Source organism: Mytilus trossulus, chromosome 13 (assembly GCF_036588685.1).
Source record: "Mytilus trossulus isolate FHL-02 chromosome 13, PNRI_Mtr1.1.1.hap1, whole genome shotgun sequence".
NCBI classification, from domain to species: domain Eukaryota; kingdom Metazoa; phylum Mollusca; class Bivalvia; order Mytilida; family Mytilidae; genus Mytilus; species Mytilus trossulus.
The window spans coordinates 52,781,158-52,804,986 of NC_086385.1; the positions used below are offsets into that span (position 1 = coordinate 52,781,158).

Below are 23,829 nucleotides of genomic sequence, written 5' to 3' on the forward strand. Positions count from 1 at the left end.
ACAATTGACTTTAAATAATTGATGGTTTAATACAGAATTGATTGATAATGATTCAATATTAATTGTAGACTCTATTAAAAATTATAAATACAGTTTTGTAATGATTGCAGATTACATTCACATTGATCATGATGATTAAATAATAAATTTCGACTCAATAAAATGTTACCATGTGACATAACAAACATAAATCATGTATATTAACTCAATTTACTCATTTAAAATTGCAAACACTCTTTATACAGTTATATTCATAATCATATAGATATCATTGATATGGTTGAACAAGTTAGATAAGCAAATATAAACTCAATTGAGATCGTAAAAAAGAGCGAACCCTTCTTAGTTAGGATAGATATAAAGTTGCTATTATAATAAATAAACTTGATCAACACAATAAATTGATTAAATTGATAAAATATAGTAACTATTGAATAAGATTGATATGATTGTGTTGATTAAAAAAACAAATGAGACAGTTGAATAAATTGATTAACTCTTACAAATTGTATTTCCTTGCTATTGTGATAAAATGATCAACAATCAATCACAACAGAAAGGCTCGTAAATTTTGAAAACAGGACGAGATAGTACATTAAATTTATCAATTTTTAAACATTGAAGTCACTTCATATCATTGAACATATTACTATTGCAAACCAGATGAAACAGTTGATTCAATTGATCAAAATGGTCTCAATTTAATCAAAAAAGAAAGTGAATTGAGTACATACATGACATATATATACATATATATACGAGTCTAAATTGAAAACTACGTTCGAACCTGACATATATATATATATACACAATATATTTGAGTGTCAAAATCCTAACAATAATTGATTGCTCTTATTCCTATAACCATGATAACAGTATAAAATTGACTTAACAATAGTTTGCAATTTCTGTAAATTTTCTACTTAATTGGTTGTTGAATACTGTACACATGTACCCCTTTACTCCACCTATATCCCACACTCCTCCCTATTTACCAGTGGATCTAGTATCTCATCCTCCTTACTCCCCAACCCTGATGGTGAAGCTACAATAGATGTTATCTGATCAATGTGGATTTTCTGATGCATTTCATAATTGCTTAGAGATCTAAAACTTTCCTTACAAAACTCGCACTTAAATTGGAGTTTATTAGAGTGTGTATTCATATGAAATAAAACATCTGCTTTTTTACTGAACGTTTTATCACAAATATCGCACTTATAATGAAGTTCTCCATTGTATGTTCTTATGTGCCTATTTAAAGCCCTATTATCAATAAAACCCTTTTTACAAATGGGACAAATACAGAGTCTTTCCCCTTTATGTTGTTTTACATGCTTTTGCATGCTCCTGTTATCAATAAACCCTTGATCACACATGTAGCATTTAAATGGTGTTTCACCAGTGTGAATTCTTATGTGGCGCTGCAAATCATAATTATCACGGAATTTCTTCTCGCAAATGCCACAAGTGAATGGTTTTGGATCAAATGGAATCACATCTTTCTGATGCCACTTTTTGTGCCGCACTAAATTATACGAATCTCTATAGCATTTATCACATTCGTCACATTTAAATATCGGCCCCTCTGCTGTATGTGTTCTTACATGACGTTGAAGATGAGCACTACGTTTAAATTTTTTGTCACATAAAGAACATTCATAACGTCTTTCCCCCTGCTTTAGCATCTCTTCTGTTATATTCTGATACTTTTTTACTAAATCTTTTTCAGCATTTCCTTGAACATTTATTACTTGATTAACTGTTTGTAATTTTGTGTAACTTTCTCGCGATTCATTTTCAAGTTTTCTTTCAACAAACTGATTATGAATTTGGCCAACTTTAAAAATAGGCAAATCACCAACTCTTTCTTCAGAATGAACTGAAAATAAGTTACTTCCCTTGGCAGAAAAAGGGGGATGATAATCCTCTGAATTTTGATGTGTAACATCACCAGGATGTGATGTTAACATACTGGTACCATGGGGTGGATGTATAATTCCAGACTGGTATACAGTGTCAAAATTAATTCCTTGATTGTTTATAGTTTCAATTATAGCTGCTTTGAGGGATTCATTATCCCTGTCATCCAATAGACTTTTAGGTTTGTTACTACTGTCAGAGCTTTTCTTGTCGCAATAATTGCATATATAAGTCTGTCCTTCAAGAAAGGGTCTAATATTTCTAGATGAAACCCTGTCCCAAGGTAAAATTTGTGAACAAACATAACAAGCAAAGATTTTGTCACAAACTGTGCTAACACAAAAAGAGCTCTCCCTTGAATCTTCTTCAGACTGGTTTTCTAATTTCAATTCATCACCTGGTAAAATGTACATTTCATTTGTGCTATATTCCTCTGGATCATAATCGGCATCCATGTTGGAAAGTCATTAAAAAAGGCAATAAATCTTGCAAAAAAACAATTATCAGCTACCTGAAACAGAAAAAAAAGAGATTCAGAAACATTAAATCTGTCAATTATAAAGATTGATTAACACAAAAATGATAAATTTATTCATTGATATATCATGTATATTGCTTGGTGTTTAACATCACTTTCAACACATTGAGTCTATTGTGATGGCAAGTTTGTATTGGTGGCAGATGTCAGAGCAGAAAGAGAAAACTAGCAACTGTTGTTACGACAATTCAAATAGGATAGAATTAAAATGCACTACCAACATACTGTAATAAGAGTAAAACAGTGGCAAAATTTATTATTGACTTTAATTTTGAAAAATCAATCTACATAGTGTGTATATAAATTACCAAACCTATTTTATAACATCTGTTCAAGTTGTAAATGCGTTAAAACATGTATTTATTTGTATATTCAGGTTGCACTATAATAAATAGTTCCTCTCCTCTTCTGTGTTTGAACTCACAATATTTTAGATAAAGAAGATGAACCACTTCAATTACTAAGGAACGACATCAAAAGTTCAATGTAGGATAAAAAAAATAATTCACATAGTTTTTTCATTGACTCCCCCCCCCCCCCCTCTTAACTTAATTTGGGAAAAATTGATTTATTTATATATATATGTAAAATTGATTTTAAATTAACTACACTTGCAGCATTGTTAACCCCCCCACCCCCAAACTATTTGATTTAAGTTTTTTTTATCCTACATCGATCTTTTGATGTCGTCCCTAACATACACCAAATTTACAATCAAAGAATTCAATAAGTTAGTATTTAGGTGTTAGTCTGACATGTCAAGGTTACTTGAAAGTTTAATTTGCTACACATCATGCAAATTGTTTTTTTTTACATTTTAAATTGTTTAAGAAACTATTTATGTAGCATATATTTCATTAAGACTTATAACATGCAATAACATTTTTGGTACAGAAATTTATTTCACAAAACTTTTTTAGTTAAGAAATAATTCATAGGGGCTTGAAAATATTGTGATTTTACCATGGGTTGGCCCTTTATAACAAATTTATACCAGCATAAAGGGACAACCCGTGGTAAAATCACGATATAATAATTCAAGCCCCAGGATTTATTTGTATTCTTATTTGACAAATAAGGCAACTGATTTGGATAGAAGCTCTCTAAGTGAAGGCATTATATGCCTGTCCCTGAAGGTAGATTGATGGTATACCGCCATCTTGGATTGTACAATCACAGTACAAAATCGGTCTAGTTATTTGCCTATATCTGCAAATTTGGAGACAGATTTGCAATTCAATTGTTATAAGTTTTTTTCTATTTAAAGAAAACTTGTTAATTAATTGTATTATACAAAATATTTTAACAAATATCATTTTCTTTGGGTTTAAAATAAAAAAAAATCAAATGAGCCATTTAAGGGGAGATAAATCTTTTAGTAAAAATTTATACTGGGCTAATAGGGAAATTTTTTATATTTATTTGTAGCAAGAAAACAAGTTGGGTGACACCATTTTTTCTTTTTATTTTCTTAAAACATACGATGAAATCTTTCTTCTCACAATTTATTTCAAAATTCTATCTCATAGAAATTTTTTTATGCACACTAATGTGTTTTTTCATGAACAAACTAACCAAATTTTGGCAATTTTCAACGACTCATAGGGTGAAAAATAGCACGGTGACCCATACTTTTTATTAAATTTTTAAAAAGAGCATATTAAAATCTTTATTTTGGCAAATTATAAAAAAATTCTGTCTCAAAAAATATATATACTGGTGATCTACCTTAAATAAATGCTCTATTAATTTGATGTAAAAGAACGGAGAAAACTGAATAAGTCATTTAAGTGACAATATGATAATAAACTATTCACAATAGCATATTTAGATAGGTTTAGATGAATCTAAATGATAATTCATTAATTGTACTTATTTGTCTTATATGTATACAAAAAAGGGCTTAAATATACATTTTAGCATTGTTAATTTATGTTTCCTTCTTGTTGTGATTTTTGGGTTTAAAAGCATGTATTTTCCCTTAAAATGCTTATATTCTCAAAAATGTGACTTTGGTTTGCTCATTTACATGATTTATAAAAAGGCAAATGATGTGGGAGTAGGATCAGAACAGCCTTGGCAATATATTCATACTGGTAAAGGACGTCATATTTATATGTTATGCTGAAATAACTACCTCAATTGCCGAATTAACTATATATCTCTGGTGTTGGCTTAATGGCTAAGCTAGAATTAATAAATATATAGAAGGGTTGTAATGAAGTAGCCTCATAATGAATAACTGTAAAAATTCTTGCTATTCGACGTTAATGGTAATTAATTTTGCGTGCATAACCATAAAATGAAAACTTTCTTTTAGACAACATGGACAATAAAATGAAATCATAAATATTTTCCCAAAACAACAGTAATGATAATCTAATATTTGACACCTCTGATAAATCACAGTAAGGATGTTTTGACGAATCGCAGTGAAATCTCGACCCATTTGATGCGAACGGCTAACGGAAGCCTTGTACATGTATATATAACCATTGACAACTGACGGTACCCTTGTATAGGTGCTGTGACAGTGTGAGTCACTGAGTTATTACAAAATAAGTTCTTTCCAATCGACCAATGAACACATCCCAATCACTTATTCTTCAGGCAGAAACAAAACAAACATGACAAAAGGGACCAGTCCAAAACAAATTTTGATTTCTAAACATTAGTCATTACCTTGATTCTAAATAATGTATCTGTATGCAAAATGGTAAAAAACATGGGACAATATATATTTACATATTTGTATGGACCTAATTATAAGTATGTTCACATGAAAAACATATCGGAAGAGATATATTCGAGAAAGGGGAGAAAAACAAAATGCAACATTTTTTCCTAATCAAATATTCGTTTAATACTATTTTCACGATCTCTTGCAGATCATGTGGCCGTGTATTTGTAAAATGTAAGATCAGATGACAATTACTTTAAGACGTTGGTGTTTTAGCTTTCTGTTTCCTAGAACATTTCAAATACTGTGATCAATTCATTATGTGCGGAAGTGTGTCCGGGGAAGTTTTAATATTTCCAGCTTTCTACTACTTCCGGCTTTCAGATTCTCCTCCCAAAAGTTATGGACTCGGGTAGCTCAGAAAAATCTAGTCCTTCAGCACCAATAAATTTTGATATCGAGGTAATAATTATATGGCACTTGTTATGTGTGATAGTGTGAAGTTTTCATAAGTAGGTCTTAATATGCTTAATTAGATGTAGGAAGACGGTGAAAATCAAGAAAGCTTTTTTGGTCGAATACAGGATATTCTTGAACAGTACAAGTTGCCGAAAATTGATACTCTAATGGCAGAACCACCTTCAAAATTAGCGTTCAAACATCAATGTAAAAGTGCAATTCAGAAAACATGGACTAATATATTAGTGGCGGAGTCTGACAAAAAATCGACGCTGAAACATATCAATACAAAAGATTTGGCTGTTGGAAAGCCCCATCTAATATGGAAATCGTTGCGCTCAATGGTCTCTGAGGTCAAAATGGGCATTACAAAAGCCAGAATGCTTACTGGAACATTTATGACACAAGTTATCAAACACAAGTACAACATTGAACACTCAGATCAGATTTGTAAACTGTGCACAATATATTCCGAAGATCTAATGCACATCATTCTTGATTGTCCTGCCTTATTTTCAACTAGACAAATATATTACAACCGTCTCAAGTTAGAGGTTACCAATGTGATTGGTGAAAGCAAGTGGTCTGAGCTGTTTGGAAACAAAGATGCGATTCTTCTGCTAATTTTAGACTGTACAAATTTCAGCAAATATTTTAGTGTGGATCAACAAAATACTATTACAAAGTTATCAAGTGCGTTATGTCATCAACTATATTTAATGAGACTGAAACTGCTAGAAAAGACAGCGAAAGTGCCCAATAAAAAACGTGGTAGTGATAATTGTACATGAACAGTGACTCTATAAATCTGATTGCTGGAGATATTGGCAATGTAGTCTTTAAAATCTAACGTTAACTTTATAAAATTCCACTAAAGACAATTTAAATTAATTAATTATTTTTGATATGATAAATAGATAAAATTAATTGATAAAAGTGGAAAAGTGGGTCGTGTATGCATGTGTATATATAAAACATTCTGTGAGGAGAATTGGAGATATGTAGATAGTGTACATAGTGTACATAACATTCATGACAAGATATTCTTGGTGTTCCTTAAAGGAAGGCAATACAAACAGAAGAAGAAGAAGTATGATCATTTGAGTGGCTATCCCCAATGGCTATACACCTTATCGCTATTAGCCTACTCGGCCACTTGACCTTTTGACGCATACAACAATCTCTTTTCCATTGTGGCGTCAGATATTTTGTTTTATGACGTCAAAATTTTACGGGAACCTGTGTGATATCCAGTAATGGCGGGCAAATAGCGATAAGGTGTATGCCAATGAGACAACACTCCATCCAAACAAGGACATATGTTAGTTATACGTCCTTGATCCAAATAACAATTTATAAAAGTAAACCAATATAGGTCATTGTTTGGCCTTCAGCACAGAGCCTTCCCACACCGAAAACAATAAGCTACAGTGTATAACATGGTATAAAGGGCCCTAAAATTACTAACTAGTGTAAAACCATTCAAACGTCTAATCTATTTAAAAACAAGAAACGAGAAACACTTATAAATTATGTAAACAAACGACAACTACTGTACATCAGATTCCTGCAAACATTTGCAGCGGGATTAAAGGTTTTAATGGTACCGAACCTTCTCCCTTTTTCTGAAACAATAGTATTATACTGAATATCATCACAACATAGAAAAACATACAATAAAATATTAACTGGAAGGATTAACTCAATAAAAAAACCTTAATTAACACACTTATATAATGAACAAATAAATTTGATCTGCGATACCTGATTGCAAATACATGACCAAAAATGACTGTAAACATCATTTGGTAAGAATTTTCACCATTATTCGTTATAAAAGTATATTGTACCCCCATTACCTTGATTAGGACTCTCTGACACAGTCTTCAGGATGAACTGTTAAATTTACAGGCCTGGAGCTCAATTTTAATTTTTTATTTGTTAGATTCTGTTGGCCTGTAGATATGATATGTAGAGAGCAATTTAACAAGCCTGATAGATGTGTTGATTTGTACTACACTGCATGGTCTCAAAAAAAATCCAAAATGCCAAGAAATTATAAACAGCCATATGGGTCACCTTACAGCCTGTAGATACAAATGTAAAACAATTCAAATGAGAATACTAGCTGCATAATTTATGTACAAAAATTGAATGAAAAACAAGTATGTAACCCATTAACAAATGGCAACCATTGATTTACAGGTTTCTGACTTTGGACAGGTACATATATACATACAGCAATGTACAGAATGTGGCATGTTTAAAATTTTTTAAATGTTAACTGGATCCCAACCCTCTCCTTGCCTTAACCTTGGACAGTTGTGTAACAGTAAAACATACAATGTAAGCTTAAGAACGAACTATTATATCAGTTGAAAAAGGCTTTATTCATCAGAAAGATACAAATAGAAATACATCTAACAAAATTACATTGGACATAACCAGGTATTTAGACAATTAAGAGCTACAGGAAACAAACATAAACTTAGGGAATCCCATGCATTTGCCATGTCTGCTGCTATTATGCATACCATGCAAATTCACTTAAAGTCAAAATGTCATGAATGTTGCAATAAGGAATAGAACATAATCAGAAAAGTAGATACATATACATGATGTTTCCTGGTTTATTATCAGTCATGGGACTTACTTAAACAAGTGATTTTCTAAATCACTGATTCAAGTAACATTATTTTCATAAAGGTTGAAAGTTAGAGTTGTCTTTCTTTAATAATCACCTATTTAAGTAGTACAAGTTAATCACTAGAAGAAGTAATTTAATATTAGTGTAGCTTTAAATATAGAATACTAATGATCCAGGGACTAATTATGTGTCTAAACTTATCAGAACCAACATCTGTGTTGTCTAGGATGACCAGGTCATTTCAGGTGATGACCTTGTACTGAATCTAGGATAATGACATAAAAATCACTTGTTTAAGTATCAGACCTCAGTTTCCTTCCCAAAAATCACTTCTTTAAGTATCATTCTTTTAATAACCCCCGCTAATTTCAACACCCCCAAACAGTGAAATTTTTATCGCGAACAGTAGAATTTTATTACATAATCTGAAAGATGAAACCTTGAACTTCACAGGAAAAATACTCCCACTGCTGTGAAAAATCTTTCAAGAAAGTATCAGTTCATTATGTAAAGCCATTATTATAGCATTTTTTCCAACTAAAATAGAATTTTCAGGTAAATGATAGCATCAAAGGCATAAACCTTGCTACTTAAAAGGAGCAAAAAGTTCATATTTTTTAATTTTACTAATTAAAAGATGTTATTTAAACCTATATACATGTATATATGTGTTTAAAATTTTGAAAAAAACTAAAAAATCCCAATTTGTGACAAAACCTCGAATTTGCTACTCAAATAAGTGATTTAAAAAACAATTATTTCAGTAAGACCCCTGACTGATTATTGTATATCATGTATATACATTTGTATGTAAGAAGGAGAAAACATGTTGATAGTTGAGATAAATTTTAATCATTGTTGGTTTTCTTTTTTTTAGTTTGATGATTCTGAATTTCAAGCAGATCTACCACAAGTTGAAAATCCAACTTTAGAAAGCATATTAAATGAGGTATTTATATACACAAATTATTGTGTGCATTTCATGCATTTATTAACAGGATTTTTGAAGAATGGACAAAAATGTGATATTAATCATTGCGATTACATGGATTACGGGTTAAATTATTCACATTTAAAAAAACCTTGCTATGCATGTACATGTTATACCTTTATTTTTTATATGACGTATTGTCTAGTTATTTAATAGCCTTGAACATGCATTAAATATTTGTCACTGGACATTAAGCAACCGACATTGGCTCATTGTAGATTTGGTAAGTAAATTAGAGAGTTCTTATTTGAATTCGGCTACTGTGACTTTAGTTTGAGAAAACATATTCTGTGTTTCATATTCAGCCTTCAGATTAGCCACATTCTTTCTTTATATAATTGATTTATATATTTTGAAGATGCATTGCATTGAGTGTTGGTGTGATCAGTGAATGAGACAAAACAGCAAGTGAAGATAGAGTTATATATATTGACATTCAGAATGTTTTTCTTATGGATTCTGTTTATTGTTTATTTTCTATATTTCAGCAAGAAGAGGATGAATCACTACTAGAAGAAGATGATGTGTCTGTCCCCTCCTCAGTACAGCTGTTTAAAGATGCTGGGGACACGTCTTCTTTATCAAGTCAAGACAGTTTGTTGTCAGACAGACCAAGAAAACGGGAAAAGTAAGTCACACATCGTCTTTATCAAGACAAGACAGTTTGTTGTCAGACAGACCAAGAAAACAGGAAAAGTAAGTCACAGTTTTATCTTCTTTTTCAAGTCAAGACAGTCAAGGTTTCATCTTCTTTATCAAGTCGATTATTTTGTTTAGCTCATCTGGCCCAAATGATGATCATGTAGACTTGAAATTTGTAGAATAAATCTTTCATTTGCTAAAACATTTAAAGGATTGGAGCTTTTGTAATTTTAATGTTGTATTTTTCAGACTGAGAAAGAGCATACATTATAAGATCCATGGATCTGTACTGAAGCCTAGTAAACTAAAGAGTATTTCAGCTCAATTGTTGTCAGCTGCTGTAAGTTTTTTACAGAGACAATTCTCATCACTCATACCTGCCAACCTTTCAAAGCTAGAAAGTATTTTTTAAAGTTCCACTAAGCCTAAGGGGAAACTTTGCCTAATTAATTCAGTAATTATATTCCACAATTAATTAATTAACACCTGAATGCATCGACAATATAAAATCTCCGATCTATATTTCAGAATAAGCTCAAGATTTACCTATCTGATAAAAAATTGAGATGGCGGCTGATTGGTAAACTCTTCTACACAGTCCAGTCTTTACGAAATTTTATCGTGTTAGGCTTTCAGGCTTTCACAAGCTGTATAGATCTATTACAAGGAGGACTCCAAATTATCCTGACAAAGGTTAATGGTTCTTTTGAAGTGGGGCAACTACATCTACAAATAATGGAGTTTTTATTCTACAAATAAACACTGCTTGCCATGATGTAACCAAGCACTAAAAGTGGTGTCGAATACAAACAATCACACAATCTTTATATTCCTAGATATTAAACCAATGAAATGTAGGTTATAAAACGAATAATGTGACAAATTGAAGTAAGAATTATTGCATTTACTTTCTGTTACAGGATAGAGTAGATGCTGGTATGCCAACAGCCATTGTGAGTAAATAATGAGTTATGAACGTAGATGAACTTTGTTGAAAATATAAATATATTTTTTTAATTTTTTTTAATTAGATTTACTTTGAACATGTTTGAAGATCAAATTTTGAGTGGCAGATGAAATTATAATTACATGTATTCATTTTAATTTATATACAAGTACTCTTTATCTTTTCTCCTGACTACCTTTTAAATGCTACTTCATAGCCAAGTAAAAATTTTATAAATGAATTAATAAAATTGAGAATGGAAATGGGGAATGTGTCAAAGAGACAACAACCCGACCAAAATAAAAAAACACAACAGCAGAAGGTCACCAACAGGTCTTCAATGTAGCGAGAAATTCCCGCACCCGGAGGCGTCCTTCAGCTTGCCCCTAAACAAATATATACTAGTTCAGTGATAATGAACGCCATACTAATTTCCAAATTGTACACAAGAAACTAAAATTTAAATAATACAAGACTAACAAAGGCCAGAGGCTCCTGACTTGGGACAGGCGCAAAAATGCGGCGGGGTTAAACATGTTTGTGAGATCTCAACCCTCCCCCTATACCTCTAACCAGTGTAGAACAGTAAAAGCATAACAATACATATTTTGAGGCCCTTTGTATCTTACTTAATAGCTTGCTGTTTGGTGTGAGCCAAGGCTCCATGTTGAAGGCCGTACTTTGACCTATAATGGTTTAATTTTATAAATTGTTACTTGGATGGAGAGTTGTCTCATTGGCACTCATACCTCATCTTCCTATATCTATATATTTACTTTTTGCTAATTTTGTGTACGTGTTCATGTATTGTATATGTATTTGTATTTTTAAACAATTTTTGTTACAGGTTGTATCCTCACTAATTGCGATAGGAACGTCACATGGTTTAGTCTTGGTATTTGGTAAGTTACAGGATATGATTTTGACTTGTGATATTAAACATTTTGTTTTTATTTAGAGTACAAAGGCATATTTTTGAAGTATTATGACATAGCAAAACAAAATGCAATTAGGAAGGAGAAGATACTAATTTAACAAAAAAACAAAACTTTCTAAAAAGAAAAATAACAAAAGGAAGGCAACTGTTTTCAAAACACTACACAGAAACGGGAAGCTTGAGCAACATATCTGGTTATTTTAAAGCCCATTTGAATTATAGTTCACATATGTTATGATGTTTTATGAGAACAAACTATCTATCTACTATGCTTTAGTGAGCCAAAAAAAACAAAACTGCCAACTATCAAAATGCAAAACGATAACAAAAAGAAAGGAGTAGGTCCGGTAAGGACCGATTTTGGCCTCAAATTTCAGGTTCATCTGACGAAATATTTTGACCACTTTTTAAACACTTAAGTGTCTATTTCATTTGAATCAATTAGTTTATGTGAAAGATTTGAACTGATTAAGTCATAAAATACTATCCGATTCAAGCTCAAATATGAAAAATCTACCAAATATGCTGAAAAATGTCACTTTTCAGATGGTTTTTGTCAAAAATGAAAGTGGCCGCATCCGTGTTCATCCTCAACCTTTATATATGTTATGTATTATCATAAAATACAACTTACATTTCAATATTAAGGATGAACACGAATGCGGCCACTTTCGTTTTACACGAAAACCGTCTAAAATTTAACTAAAATGTTAGAATTGTGAAGATTTCAGTAATTTAGCATGACTTTATGGTGCTGGTACCTGATATATGTGCATTGTATTGTCAAAAACAGCCCATATTTATGTAGCAGAAGCATTTTACTGTCCAATAAATAACGAAAAGTTTATATTTTAACAATTTTGTAAAACTGCTATATTTTGGGGCCAAAAAGGGGTCTTACTGGACCTACTCCTTTATTTACCATTTTGAACATTGTCTTCTGTACTTGCATTCAACTGTTATTTCTTAAACACACATTTATTGTAAACAATAAACAATCTACTTTTTTTCAAACCTGTGAATTTTAGATACATATAAATATCATTGTTCATACTTCAAAAAATTCAGGATTTTCATAATTTGAACCAGATTTCAGAAAAAAATTCTTACATAAGTTGAACTGAAGTTAAGAATGACCCTGACAATTTTCTTTTTAAAAAAATGACTAATTATCCAGAGAAAATTATGATACATTTAAAAATCAGTGTTCATTAGTATTTTAAAAATAGATTAAACAAAAACTATTCAAGTAATTGATTAATTTTAGACAGTAATCATGCCCATCCATGACACCAACCTAACAACACAAGTAAAACATACAAATTATCATATTGATTTCATAATTGACCAGTATCAATATGACATATTTTAAGAAAAGTCCCTATTGTAAGGACAAATTTAAAATATTTTAATATGTTAATTTGTTTGTGTTTCAGACCCTAAACAAGTATTGAAATGGTGTCTAGGAAGTACAGCTGTGGGGTCTCAGTATGGATCAGTATCAGCTCTAGGATTCAATAAAGATTGTACCAGGCTTCTGTGTGGCTTTGCCAAAGGACAGGTAATATAAAAAAATCTTTAAAAAATGCTTTTTAGCTGTTTAATGATGTTTGCTACTCACATACTAACTTGTACTGCCCTGAGTCAATAAAGTTATGAATAAATTTGACAGATAAAATAAAATAAATGCCATTAATATCAAATTTACCAAATAAAGAAAAAAGTCAATGTTATTACAATATACGAAAGTCAATTTCTGCCTTCAGAATCCTTCATGGACTTTTATTCATTAGGAATTTTACAAATGTCAAACATATTTCATTGTTTTTACTCTCAGATTACTATGTGGGATCTAACCACCGGCAAGTTATTAAGAACAATAGCAGACGCTCACCCACCTGGAACTGCAGTACTTCATATAAAGGTATGTCAAAATCACTGTAGGAAATAATCTGTAACAATTCTTACAGCTACCTACACGTTTGGAATTTTTGCAGGTAATGTCCTCCATTCGAAACAAAATCTATATATTTGCTACTGTTAATTTAAATAATCCCTTCGAGAAGGTTGTTCATTACAGCTTGGTAACTATAATTATGATTTGATAGAATTAATAGCTAGCTTGTCGCTATAAAGCCTTTTTTATGCTGTTGCAGTGTTAAGCAATCACACAATTAATGACTGGTTTTCTTGAACTGGTAGTGGTGGATTTGGGTTTGAACGTGAAAAGTGAGAATTTTGAATTGACAAAACAATGAAATGAAAAAAACAACAAACAAATCAAACAATCAAAAAAGTGATTACCAAGATGAGGATGCTTGACTTCCTTATTACCATGATTACAGCAAGATTTTGTTGAAACAGACAAAAACAAACCTTATTTGAGAAATTAAATTTCATATAAATTTAAAACAGTAGACCACCTGTTTGATAGATACTAATATTTTGTGAATTAACTTGAAACTATATGTTTGTTGATAAATTATTTATATCATATTTAGTTTTAACTGTTCATATTAACTTCATAAGGCCTAGGAAATAATCTATTGATATTAGGATTCATGTACCAACGAAATCCACAATGAAACTAATGCCCCTTCAAGCTTTGATGAATACACACTATTCACAGATACAATATAGTCTAGTCACTTTGTAGTGCATTTCATGTGTAAAATAATTTGATTATAACTTGTAATGGTGTGTATTTTTAATTGACAGTTTACAGACAGTTTAGTGGTAGCTGCCTGCAGCGATAGTGGTGGATCTGTGTTTGAACTGGAATTTAAGTAAGAAAATTTCCTATGAAATAGATGTTGGGGGGATGGGAAATGGACTTCCAAAGTCCACCCTAAACACACATTACAAACCAATAGACTTTATTTGAGCAAATGACCAATGTAAAAATAATAGGATGAGGCATAATAGTAATGAGACAACCTTCCATCAAACACTAAATGATGTAAAAGTTTATCTTCATAAATAAAAAATTTTCTTCATAGATAGAAATTCACACATCAATTTTAATAGAGGAAACCTGAGAGTTTCAAATCCTTCCAGATGATTTATATTTGTGTTCTTTTTTTATTGCAATGAGTTGCATAAATAAAGACTTTACCAGAAAATTAATTGGTCCAGACTATTTACCTCATTTATATTATTATCTGATCTTTGACTTGTATTTTTATTTACCCATATTTATTTCAGACGTCTTATTGGTGTCAGAACATGTGAATCTAAGTGTCTGTTTTCTGGAAGGTAAGACTTATTGTCATAGAAACATTTTTTCACTATGGTGTTGTTGCATACATTTTTAAAGGTAATGAAATTGGTTAGTGAATAACATAAAAAAAAATGTTTTATTTAATACAGGTAGTATGCTGGATTTTGATATTGTTGATAGTTCTTCGTAAATAAATATAAATAAATACATTAACATATACATTATAAATATAATATGTCACAAATATTGACAGCAGAGCTTCCAAAACAATGAATAGGACAGAGTCTCCCTTTATCATGTTTTTACGCCCCACCTACGATAGTAGAGGGGCATTATGTTTTCTGGTCTGTGCGTCCGTTCCTCCGTCCGTTCTTTTGTCTGTCTGTCCAGTTTCAGGTTAAAGTTTTTGGTCGAGGTATTTTATGATGTGATCTTTCTAATTTTAATGTCAAATTAGAGTTCTGACCCCAATTTAACAGTCCAGTGAACATAGAAAATGATAGTTCAAGTGGGGCTTCCGTGTTCTGGAGACACATTCTTGTTATTTATTTTTTGATTTATTTTCAGTCGTGGTGAAGTCTGTGTTATAGAACCACTCCATATGAATGTTACCATTAAAGATCATCCCATGCAGGATGTACAACTAGTGGCCATGGCTTCCTTATCCAAGGTTTGTAAAATTGGTATTATGTTATAAAGGGTTTTGATTGTTGAAGACTGTATGGTGATCTATAGATGCTTACATTTGGTCTCTGGTGGAAGGAAATCAGTCGCCAAATAAAAAATATATGTGTGGTTCCAGTTACATACTTTTCAAAAATAGGTTTGGAAGGTCCGCAATTTTATTTTATTTTTTTTTAAATTGTCAAAATCCAGAAAAAAAATTGTGTGCTTACTGGAAGTTTGCCATTTTACATGTATTTTGTCTTTGGATCATAGTTTCTGTAATCAAGAGTTGTCTTTCTTGTTTTGTAGATCCTCTTGGTGATAATTCGTCCTCAGCTGAAGGTCATCTTCACTCACCCATTAAAGGTAAGACTTATTGATTTCAGGTAATAAATTGCTTTAAAGAGTAAATAAAGTGGACATGAATTTAAAAAGTATGACACTGAATTATTGCATCATTGCAAATAAGTGCAATTTTGAATTCATCAAATAATTTCAAATTTTTAGGTCAATAACGATAATAATTGATTATGTATGTGCAACAGATTTTATTCATGTTATTCTAAAAAAAAATCGTCATGAATAAGGAAACCAGTTTTCTGTTTGTATTTTTTTTAAACATTTGATCACAGTTAGCCATGTTTACAGATGTCTAAATTACTCCCTCACAAAATGAAAGACTTAAGGACTTAATTCAGATCTTATTTCTGAAATTTCAGTGAAATATTTACTTATTCCTAAACTTGACCATCTTACACTACATACTACAGTATTTAATTAATCTTACAGGCAGAGAAAGATAGACAAGCCTTTATTGAATTGACAAAATCAGCACATGCAGGACATTATCAAAACTGATGTACAAAATGTTATTTTTTAAGTGTAAGAAATGCATCAAAATATTCTTCAAATCTTAATCTAATTTACTGAAAATAAAAGCGAGAAAAAATATAAAGAAAAAAAATCAAAATTGTAGTCTATTGTTGTCCTTTTCTGTCAGACATATTGTATAACAAGAAATAAAACATCACATTGATATCTTTTGTTCTCTTGTATTGTTTGGTTCCTGTCTACAGGTTTTCCTGAATACATTGTATCCTTTAATTTCTATCCTTTAATCAATTTCAGGGCAGTCCTGGAACATTACCCCTTCTAGCCTGGCAGTTTGTTGTGATTCAGGTGTCCGAGAAAGACAGAGTCATTGATCCTGTCTTGGCTTTTGCAAGAGAATCTACAATATACTTTTATCAAGTAACTATAAGTACTACCATATAGTCAAATTATAAACTAGAAAACTTAATTATATAGCCAGCTTTATTTAACTATTGATTTCAAATGAATTTTTCTTCATAGTTAATTGTACTAAAGATTTTTATTTAAATGTTTTAAGTTTGAATTTGCTGTTCTCTTGACTAAAGTATTCAGACTTGAGCTCAGAGATCAACTCTTTTAATACTTGTACTTTTTAGGTGATTTGTCAGAATGCAGCTGAAATAAAATGTACTGGTTTACAGAAAATACAGCTACAATATAACTTACTCAACATTACCGTAAGTTAATAATTTCAAGGACACTAGACTCAAAAAGTATTATGCTAGATTTCATATATAAAAAAAGAAGATGTGGTATGATTGCCAATATGTCAACTTAGACAAGAGACCAAATGACCCAGAAATTAACAACTATAGGTCACTGAACGGCCTTCAACAATAAGCCCATACCACATAGTTGGCTCTAAAAGGCTCAAAATGACAAACGGGAAAAATAACTGCATAAATAATGTGCAAAAAAACAAACAAAAAACAGATATGTAATACAGCAACAAAAGACCACTGAATTACAGGCTCCTGACTTGGGACAGACATACACATAGATACAGATCCAGAATGGTTCACAACACTTGGTTCGATCAGGTTTAATTTAGACCAAAAGTTTAAAAAGTAAAAAATATCAGATGTTTGGCAACATGAAAACCATGTATTTACAAAATAAATAAAATCTTCAATGGTCAAATTACCTTACAATGTCTTTGACTGGCCATTAATAGTTCCCCTGACAATGAACTTATCACAAGCTGTAACCACTTATGGTTAGTAAGATACATTTGGTAAGCAGTGGTATGAGCATTTGCATACATATCTGAAGATGCTTTTGTCACAAGATCCATGGTCTATTGACTTAGTAAAGGGTTGCCATTTTAATTTCAACTTTTGTTTTAAAAATATCAAAATTACATACAGGTCTAAATACATATTTCTGTGCCAACAGTTTATCAACTTATGACGCTAACTGTATTTATAATGTACAAATGTTCTCCTATAATTCTCTAATGCTATCAAAACTACAACTAATAAAATTGAGAATGGAAATGGGGAATGTGTCAAAGAGACAACAAATCGACCATAGAAATAACAACAGCAGAAGGTTACTAACAGGTCTTCCATGTAGCGAGAAATTCCCTCACCAGAGGCGTCCTTCAGCTGGCTCCTAAACAAATATATACTAGTTCAGTGATAACGAACACCACACTAATTTCCAAATTGTACACAAGAAACTAAAATTAAAATAATACAAGACTAACAAAGGTCAGAGGCTCCTGACTAGAGACAGGCGCAAAAATGTAGCAGGGTTAAACATTTAACTTGTGTCTTTTTCCTTATAGTGGATGAATCCAAGAACACTTGTTGCCATGGATACCAAAGAAAAGATACATGTTATAGATGTCAGATCTGAAGAAGAGTTAGAGGTTAGTTTTTGCATACAAAATGAAAAGAAATTTTTTTACCAAAATATTTCTGTCAAAGTTAAAAATATGAATGAAAACTGTACCTGACAATTGACAGTCAATGTCTAATAAGCTACGGGATAAATATCAGATACAATGATAACCTTAACATAAGAAGTGGTAAGTAACAGTTATTATTATACCCCCGCTACCCCCGCTTTAAAAAAGGGGGGGTATACTGTTTTACCTCTGTCTGTCCATCAGTCCGTCCGTCAGTCCGTCCGTCCAACAGTCCGTCAGTCAGTCCGTCCCATGAATATTTTTTCGTCGCATTTTTCTCAGGAACTACAATACAAGGATTTCTGAAATTTGGTTTCAGGGTTTATCTAAGTCAGCTATACTGTGTGATGCGTTTTCAGATTGATCACTTGACAACTTCCTGTTTACCGAACACTTGTATGATTTTACACATGATAGCCAAGTTGAAAATTTTCGTCACAGTTTTCTCAGGAACTACAATACAAGGATTTCTGAAATTTGGTTTCAGGATTTATATAAGTCAGCTATACCGTGTGATGCGTTTTTAGATTCATCACTCAACAACTTCCTGTTAACCGAACACTTGTATATTTTTACACTATTTATTTTTTCGTCGCATTTTTCTCAGGAACTACAATACAAGGATTTCGGAAATTTGGTTTCAGGGTTTATCTAAGTCAGCTATACCGTGTGATGCGTTTTCAGATTGATCACTTGACAACTTCCTGTTTACCGAACAATTGTATGATTTTACACATGATAGCCAAGTTGAAAATTTTCGTCACAGTTTTCTCAGGAACTACAATACAAGGATTTCTGAAATTTGGTTTCAGGATTTATATAAGTCAGCTATACCGTGTGATGCGTTTTCAGATTCATCACTTGACAACTTCCTTTTTTGAACACTTGCATATTTTTACTCTATTTATATTATCCACTTGCGGCGGGGGTATCATTAGTGAGCAGTAGCTCGCAGTTTCACTTGTTATTTCAGATGAGAAGTACTATGAATGAAATAAGATGTGGGATATATATATGTACTGAGACATCTACAGTAATCCAACATCACTAATGCCAAAAGGCATTGAACGAGCTACAAACATACTAAGACCATACCTCCCTTGAAAACAAATAAGCACTGTTGAAGTCAATGTTCTGTTCGAATTGTGACTGTTAAAGTCGAGTTTGTGAGTCCAACGAACCCCCCTTTGGAAATTCCTGGCTACGGGCCTGCTAGGAGACAGGTTTCTTTTCAATATATCAAACTTAAAATGTTCCTGATTCACAAACTCACTGTTGTAAATTAGACAGTCTTTCAATCTTTTGAGCTGACCATATGTCTGTCAGGGGACGAAATCAGTTTCTGTATATATTCCTGGATTTATAGTTCACTAAGTCATTACAATAACTGTAAATTCAGATATGTTTGCGTGCATTATAAATTATTATTGCAATTTTTGAAGAACAATAAAAAATTGGAGAATAATTATTTTGATTGCTAGAAAAGCTGCATACAGATAAATTTATCAGATAACAGATTGACAGTTCATTATTCTATACTCACCCATGCACTCCCATTATTGGCACTGATAAAAACCTTCTTATCATTTCTAAATTTATATTTACTACATTTTTAACAGGTGATAGATGTATCAGAAGTTATGTTGGTCTACAACACAAGCCACTTCAAATCTCTAGCCACTGGTGGCAATGTCAGTCAAGCCTTGGCCTTTGCTGGAGAGAAAGCATGTTACCAGACCATTGTCAGCCATAATGGGCAATTGTTTATACTGGGTACTAAAACAGTTCATCTATATACACTGAGGTCATGGCGAGAGGTCAGTAGAAACATTCTTCAATATATTTTAAGATTCATCTTATTAATGTTAATACTGATAGACAGGTTTACACTATTAATAATATATTTCTAATTTTCATTTTGTTGAAAGATAACAAAATTGACTGCAGTCGTTATAATACCATTTGTTGCAAGTACTTGAGTAAGAAGCTGTATGGTATTAGCCCTTTTCAGATCTGTTGGATGCTTAATTTCTTGTTTGCTGATATTTGAATTTTTTTAACAAAATTAGTAGTTTCAGTTCACTTGTATCCAGTATTACTAAAAAACATAACTTAATGTATGGTCAGCCTGACAAAGATTTGTAAAATTTGTTTGGGTCTTTCAGGCAATTTCTTGACTTTGATTTTTTCAATATGATGAATGAACTGTTTCATACTTTTAATAAATGTAGGAGAATGCTTAGAGCCAAGGCTCCGTGTTGAAGGCCGTACTTTAACCTATAATGGTTTACTTTTTAAATTGTTATTTGGATGGAGAGTTGTCTCATTGGCACTCACACCACATCTTCCTATATCTATTAGTATGAAAATACTTGTAACTTCCTGCACATTTCGTTTACAATTTCAGTATTCTAAAGAGAGAACAAAATCAGACCTTGTTTTTTTTGTAAATTCATACTGTTCAAACTTAGAAGTGTCTACTTTCTTGGTTTTACAGAGAATAGATGTGCTAGCTAAACAGAATAAATACCAAGATGCTCTGGCCTTGGCTCTTTCATTCTATGAGGGCAATGCTAAAGCAGTTGTTGGACTGACTGGTTCATCTGCTAAGAGGAAACAGATTGTTGCTGATCTGGTAAGTGTTTTAAAGGAAATTTATACAGCAAATTACTGATAGATTATTGGTACTTGTAACAGGTAAATTATAATCTATTGTGATTTCTGGAATCATGCATACAAATAATGAAATAAAAAATTAGAAGCAAATTTTCATTTTTTCATAAATCTTTATCCTCTCACAAATTTTACAATAATGATAATTGTGCAAAAAATTATCTTTCTTTGAACTTAAGATAAAAAATATGGGAGAATCATTAGCATTTAATCACAAATCTTGTCAATCCTGTTTTCTTTCAGATGTTGGACATGCTGTTTGACTATGTTGATCTGTCTATGACTACTTTATGTCCAGAAAAAGGCAAGATGGAGGAGCTAGAGGAGTACTATATGGTAAGAGCTATTCTAGTGGTAAATTTGTGGGGGAATAGACACCACTCATATTATACTCAATCACCCATAGTTTTATAGCCAACTGTTACTGAATTGTATTTGGTTCCAACCCTATTGCCAACATTCAAAAACATCATGGTGGCTAACCCTCCCAATACATTAGTTACTAAATTTGTCCAAGTTTCAATATTTCTTTTTGGCATGACAGGCATTTTGCCAAAAAAAATGTTTTTTTTTTAATAAGATCTAATATGTATTTATATAGGTAAATCAAAGGTTCCATTTGTATTTATTAAAGCATTATGAAGATTTTACAAATAAAAGGACCTGTGGGGTATATGTCTAGAAGACATCAATTTAATGACACAAAGCAAAGAAACCAAAGGGCAATAAAGTCAAAATAAATAAACAGGTCATTAAAGTTTGCAACATTTATAGGCCCTTATTGGATTTTAGATAACTATTTCAAGCATTGCTTTATATGCTTTAACTTTTGACAGCGTGAAATTACATGTTACTCCCTATATAGGAGACCCTGATTCAGAACGCAGAGGAAAAATACAAAAATATCAAATCATAGTAAAATATTATGAATATGGTACATCAAAACTTAACTTCTCATTTTATCCTTTTATCATTTCAGACAATAGTCCCAGTTTGTGTAGATCATTGTCTGTATCTAAACAGAACGTAAGTTTGATAGATATAGTCCCAGTTTGTGTAGATTATTGTCTGTATCTAAACAGAACGTAAGTTTGATAGATATAGTCCCAGTTTGTGTAGATTATTGTCTGTATCTAAACAGAACGTAAGTTTGATAGATATAGTCCCAGTTTGTGTAGATCATTGTCTGTATCTAAACAGAACGTAAGTTTGATAGATATAGTCCCAGTTTGTGTAGATCATTATCTGTATCTAAACAGAACGTAAGTTTGATAGATATAGTCCCAGTTTGTGTAGATCATTGTCTGTATCTAAACAGAACGTAAGTTTGATAGATATAGTCCCAGTTTGTGTAGATCATTATCTGTATCTAAACAGAACGTAAGTTTGATAGATATAGTCCCAGTTTGTGTAGATCATTGTCTGTATCTAAACAGAACGTAAGTTTGATAGATATAGTCCCAGTTTGTGTAGATCATTGTCTGTATCCAAACAGAACGTAAGTTTGATAGATATAGTCCCAGTTTGTGTAGATCATTGTCTGTATCTAAACAGAACGTAAGTTTGATAGATATAGTCCCAGTTTGTGTAGATCATTGTCTGTATCTAAACAGAACATAAGTTTGATAGATATAGTCCCAGTTTGTGTAGATCATTGTCTGTATCTAAACAGAACGTAAGTTTGATAGATATAGTCCCAGTTTGTGTAGATCATTGTCTGTATCTAAACAGAACGTAAGTTTGATAGATATAGTCCCAGTTTGTGTAGATCATTGTCTGTATCTAAACAGAACGTAAGTTTGATGGATATACTAAGATGAGACAACTCTCCATCCAATTCACAATTTGGAAATATAAATAATGATAGGTTTAAGTACAGCCTCCAACATGGAGCCTTTGCTTACACCAGACAGCAAGCTATAAAGGGCACCAAAATGTCTATTGTAAAACCATTCAAACAGGAATTGTATTATTATAATCATTGCAAGTTTGATAAGAACAGGAAGTTAGGTATATATGTATCAAAGAGACAGCTTCTCACCAATACTATAAAATCAGAGTAGCCATTTCAACAAAAAGATCAATGAAGGCACCTTGTGTAGCAAAACCTAAATCACATAGAGTTGAGATTTAACAGACCTTATGTATGTGTTGTCTATTGCATCCTCATTTTGCAAAACATGTAATTAGCTCCCAATGAATCTATGAAAATTGTTATTGTTTTTAAAAGTTTTATGATTTGATTTTACTTTACAAACATTTGAAAATTTCCATATTTCTAAATCATGTTGAATTTTTCTGGTTTTTAACAGAGATATCCTGTTTGGGAGAATCTATGAGCGATTTAGTGAAGATATGATTGCTATGGGAACGTTCTTAGAATGTCTTGAGCCGTATATCCTTGGAGATAAGCTCATGTCGATTCCTCCGTCTGTTATGAAGGATTTTGTAGACCATTACCAGAGTCGTGAGATGTTAGAGAGTGTAGAGGCCTGTATAGTTCATCTAGAAGTCACTAGTTTAGATATTCATCAGGTATGTCAATGTCAAAAAATATTAATGGTTAAATAGTTTTGTCTGCATCGTTGGTTCTTTTAGATGATTTAGCTATAAAATAAAAAAAACATTTGGTGTACGTTTTCGAGACTAAAACCCAACAAAATAAGAAAACAGGAAAAAACATCTAGACATTATCCTATGTGATATACTCTATACCAACAAA

The 23,829-nt window shown here is 31.7% G+C and overlaps 2 protein-coding genes across 2 annotated transcripts in view; one reads left to right on the forward strand and one right to left on the reverse strand.

Annotated features, from left to right (window-relative positions):
* Positions 1–879: 879 nt before the first annotated feature.
* LOC134695380 (zinc finger protein Xfin-like) lies at positions 880–5,337 on the reverse strand. Its single transcript, XM_063556610.1, has 2 exons — positions 5,144–5,337; positions 880–2,434 (listed from the first exon to the last, which is right to left on the reverse strand). The coding sequence occupies exon 2, from the start codon at positions 2,376–2,378 to the stop codon at positions 969–971; it is 1,410 nt and encodes a 469-aa protein (XP_063412680.1). The 5' UTR covers positions 2,379–2,434; positions 5,144–5,337; the 3' UTR covers positions 880–968.
* Positions 5,338–5,474: 137 nt separating this feature from the next.
* LOC134695379 (vacuolar protein sorting-associated protein 8 homolog) overlaps positions 5,475–23,829 on the forward strand; it is a 34,984-nt gene continuing 16,629 nt past the window's right edge. Inside the window, exons 1-20 of the mRNA XM_063556609.1 lie at positions 5,475–5,603; positions 9,125–9,196; positions 9,727–9,866; positions 10,130–10,220; positions 10,801–10,833; positions 11,674–11,728; positions 13,200–13,324; positions 13,601–13,687; positions 14,482–14,549; positions 14,968–15,018; positions 15,551–15,653; positions 15,959–16,015; positions 16,778–16,900; positions 17,119–17,199; positions 18,312–18,395; positions 20,054–20,251; positions 20,932–21,069; positions 21,351–21,443; positions 22,087–22,133; positions 23,420–23,642. Coding sequence (XP_063412679.1) covers positions 5,544–5,603; positions 9,125–9,196; positions 9,727–9,866; positions 10,130–10,220; positions 10,801–10,833; positions 11,674–11,728; positions 13,200–13,324; positions 13,601–13,687; positions 14,482–14,549; positions 14,968–15,018; positions 15,551–15,653; positions 15,959–16,015; positions 16,778–16,900; positions 17,119–17,199; positions 18,312–18,395; positions 20,054–20,251; positions 20,932–21,069; positions 21,351–21,443; positions 22,087–22,133; positions 23,420–23,642 — 1,929 coding nt within the window. The 5' untranslated portion in view covers positions 5,475–5,543. The remainder of the gene's footprint in view (positions 5,604–9,124; positions 9,197–9,726; positions 9,867–10,129; positions 10,221–10,800; positions 10,834–11,673; positions 11,729–13,199; positions 13,325–13,600; positions 13,688–14,481; positions 14,550–14,967; positions 15,019–15,550; positions 15,654–15,958; positions 16,016–16,777; positions 16,901–17,118; positions 17,200–18,311; positions 18,396–20,053; positions 20,252–20,931; positions 21,070–21,350; positions 21,444–22,086; positions 22,134–23,419; positions 23,643–23,829) is intronic.

Excerpts from the sequence above, each read along its gene's own strand:
- LOC134695380 (XM_063556610.1), bottom strand. The coding sequence starts at position 2,378 with ATGGATGCCGATTATGATCCAGAGGAATATAGCACAAATGAAATGTAC.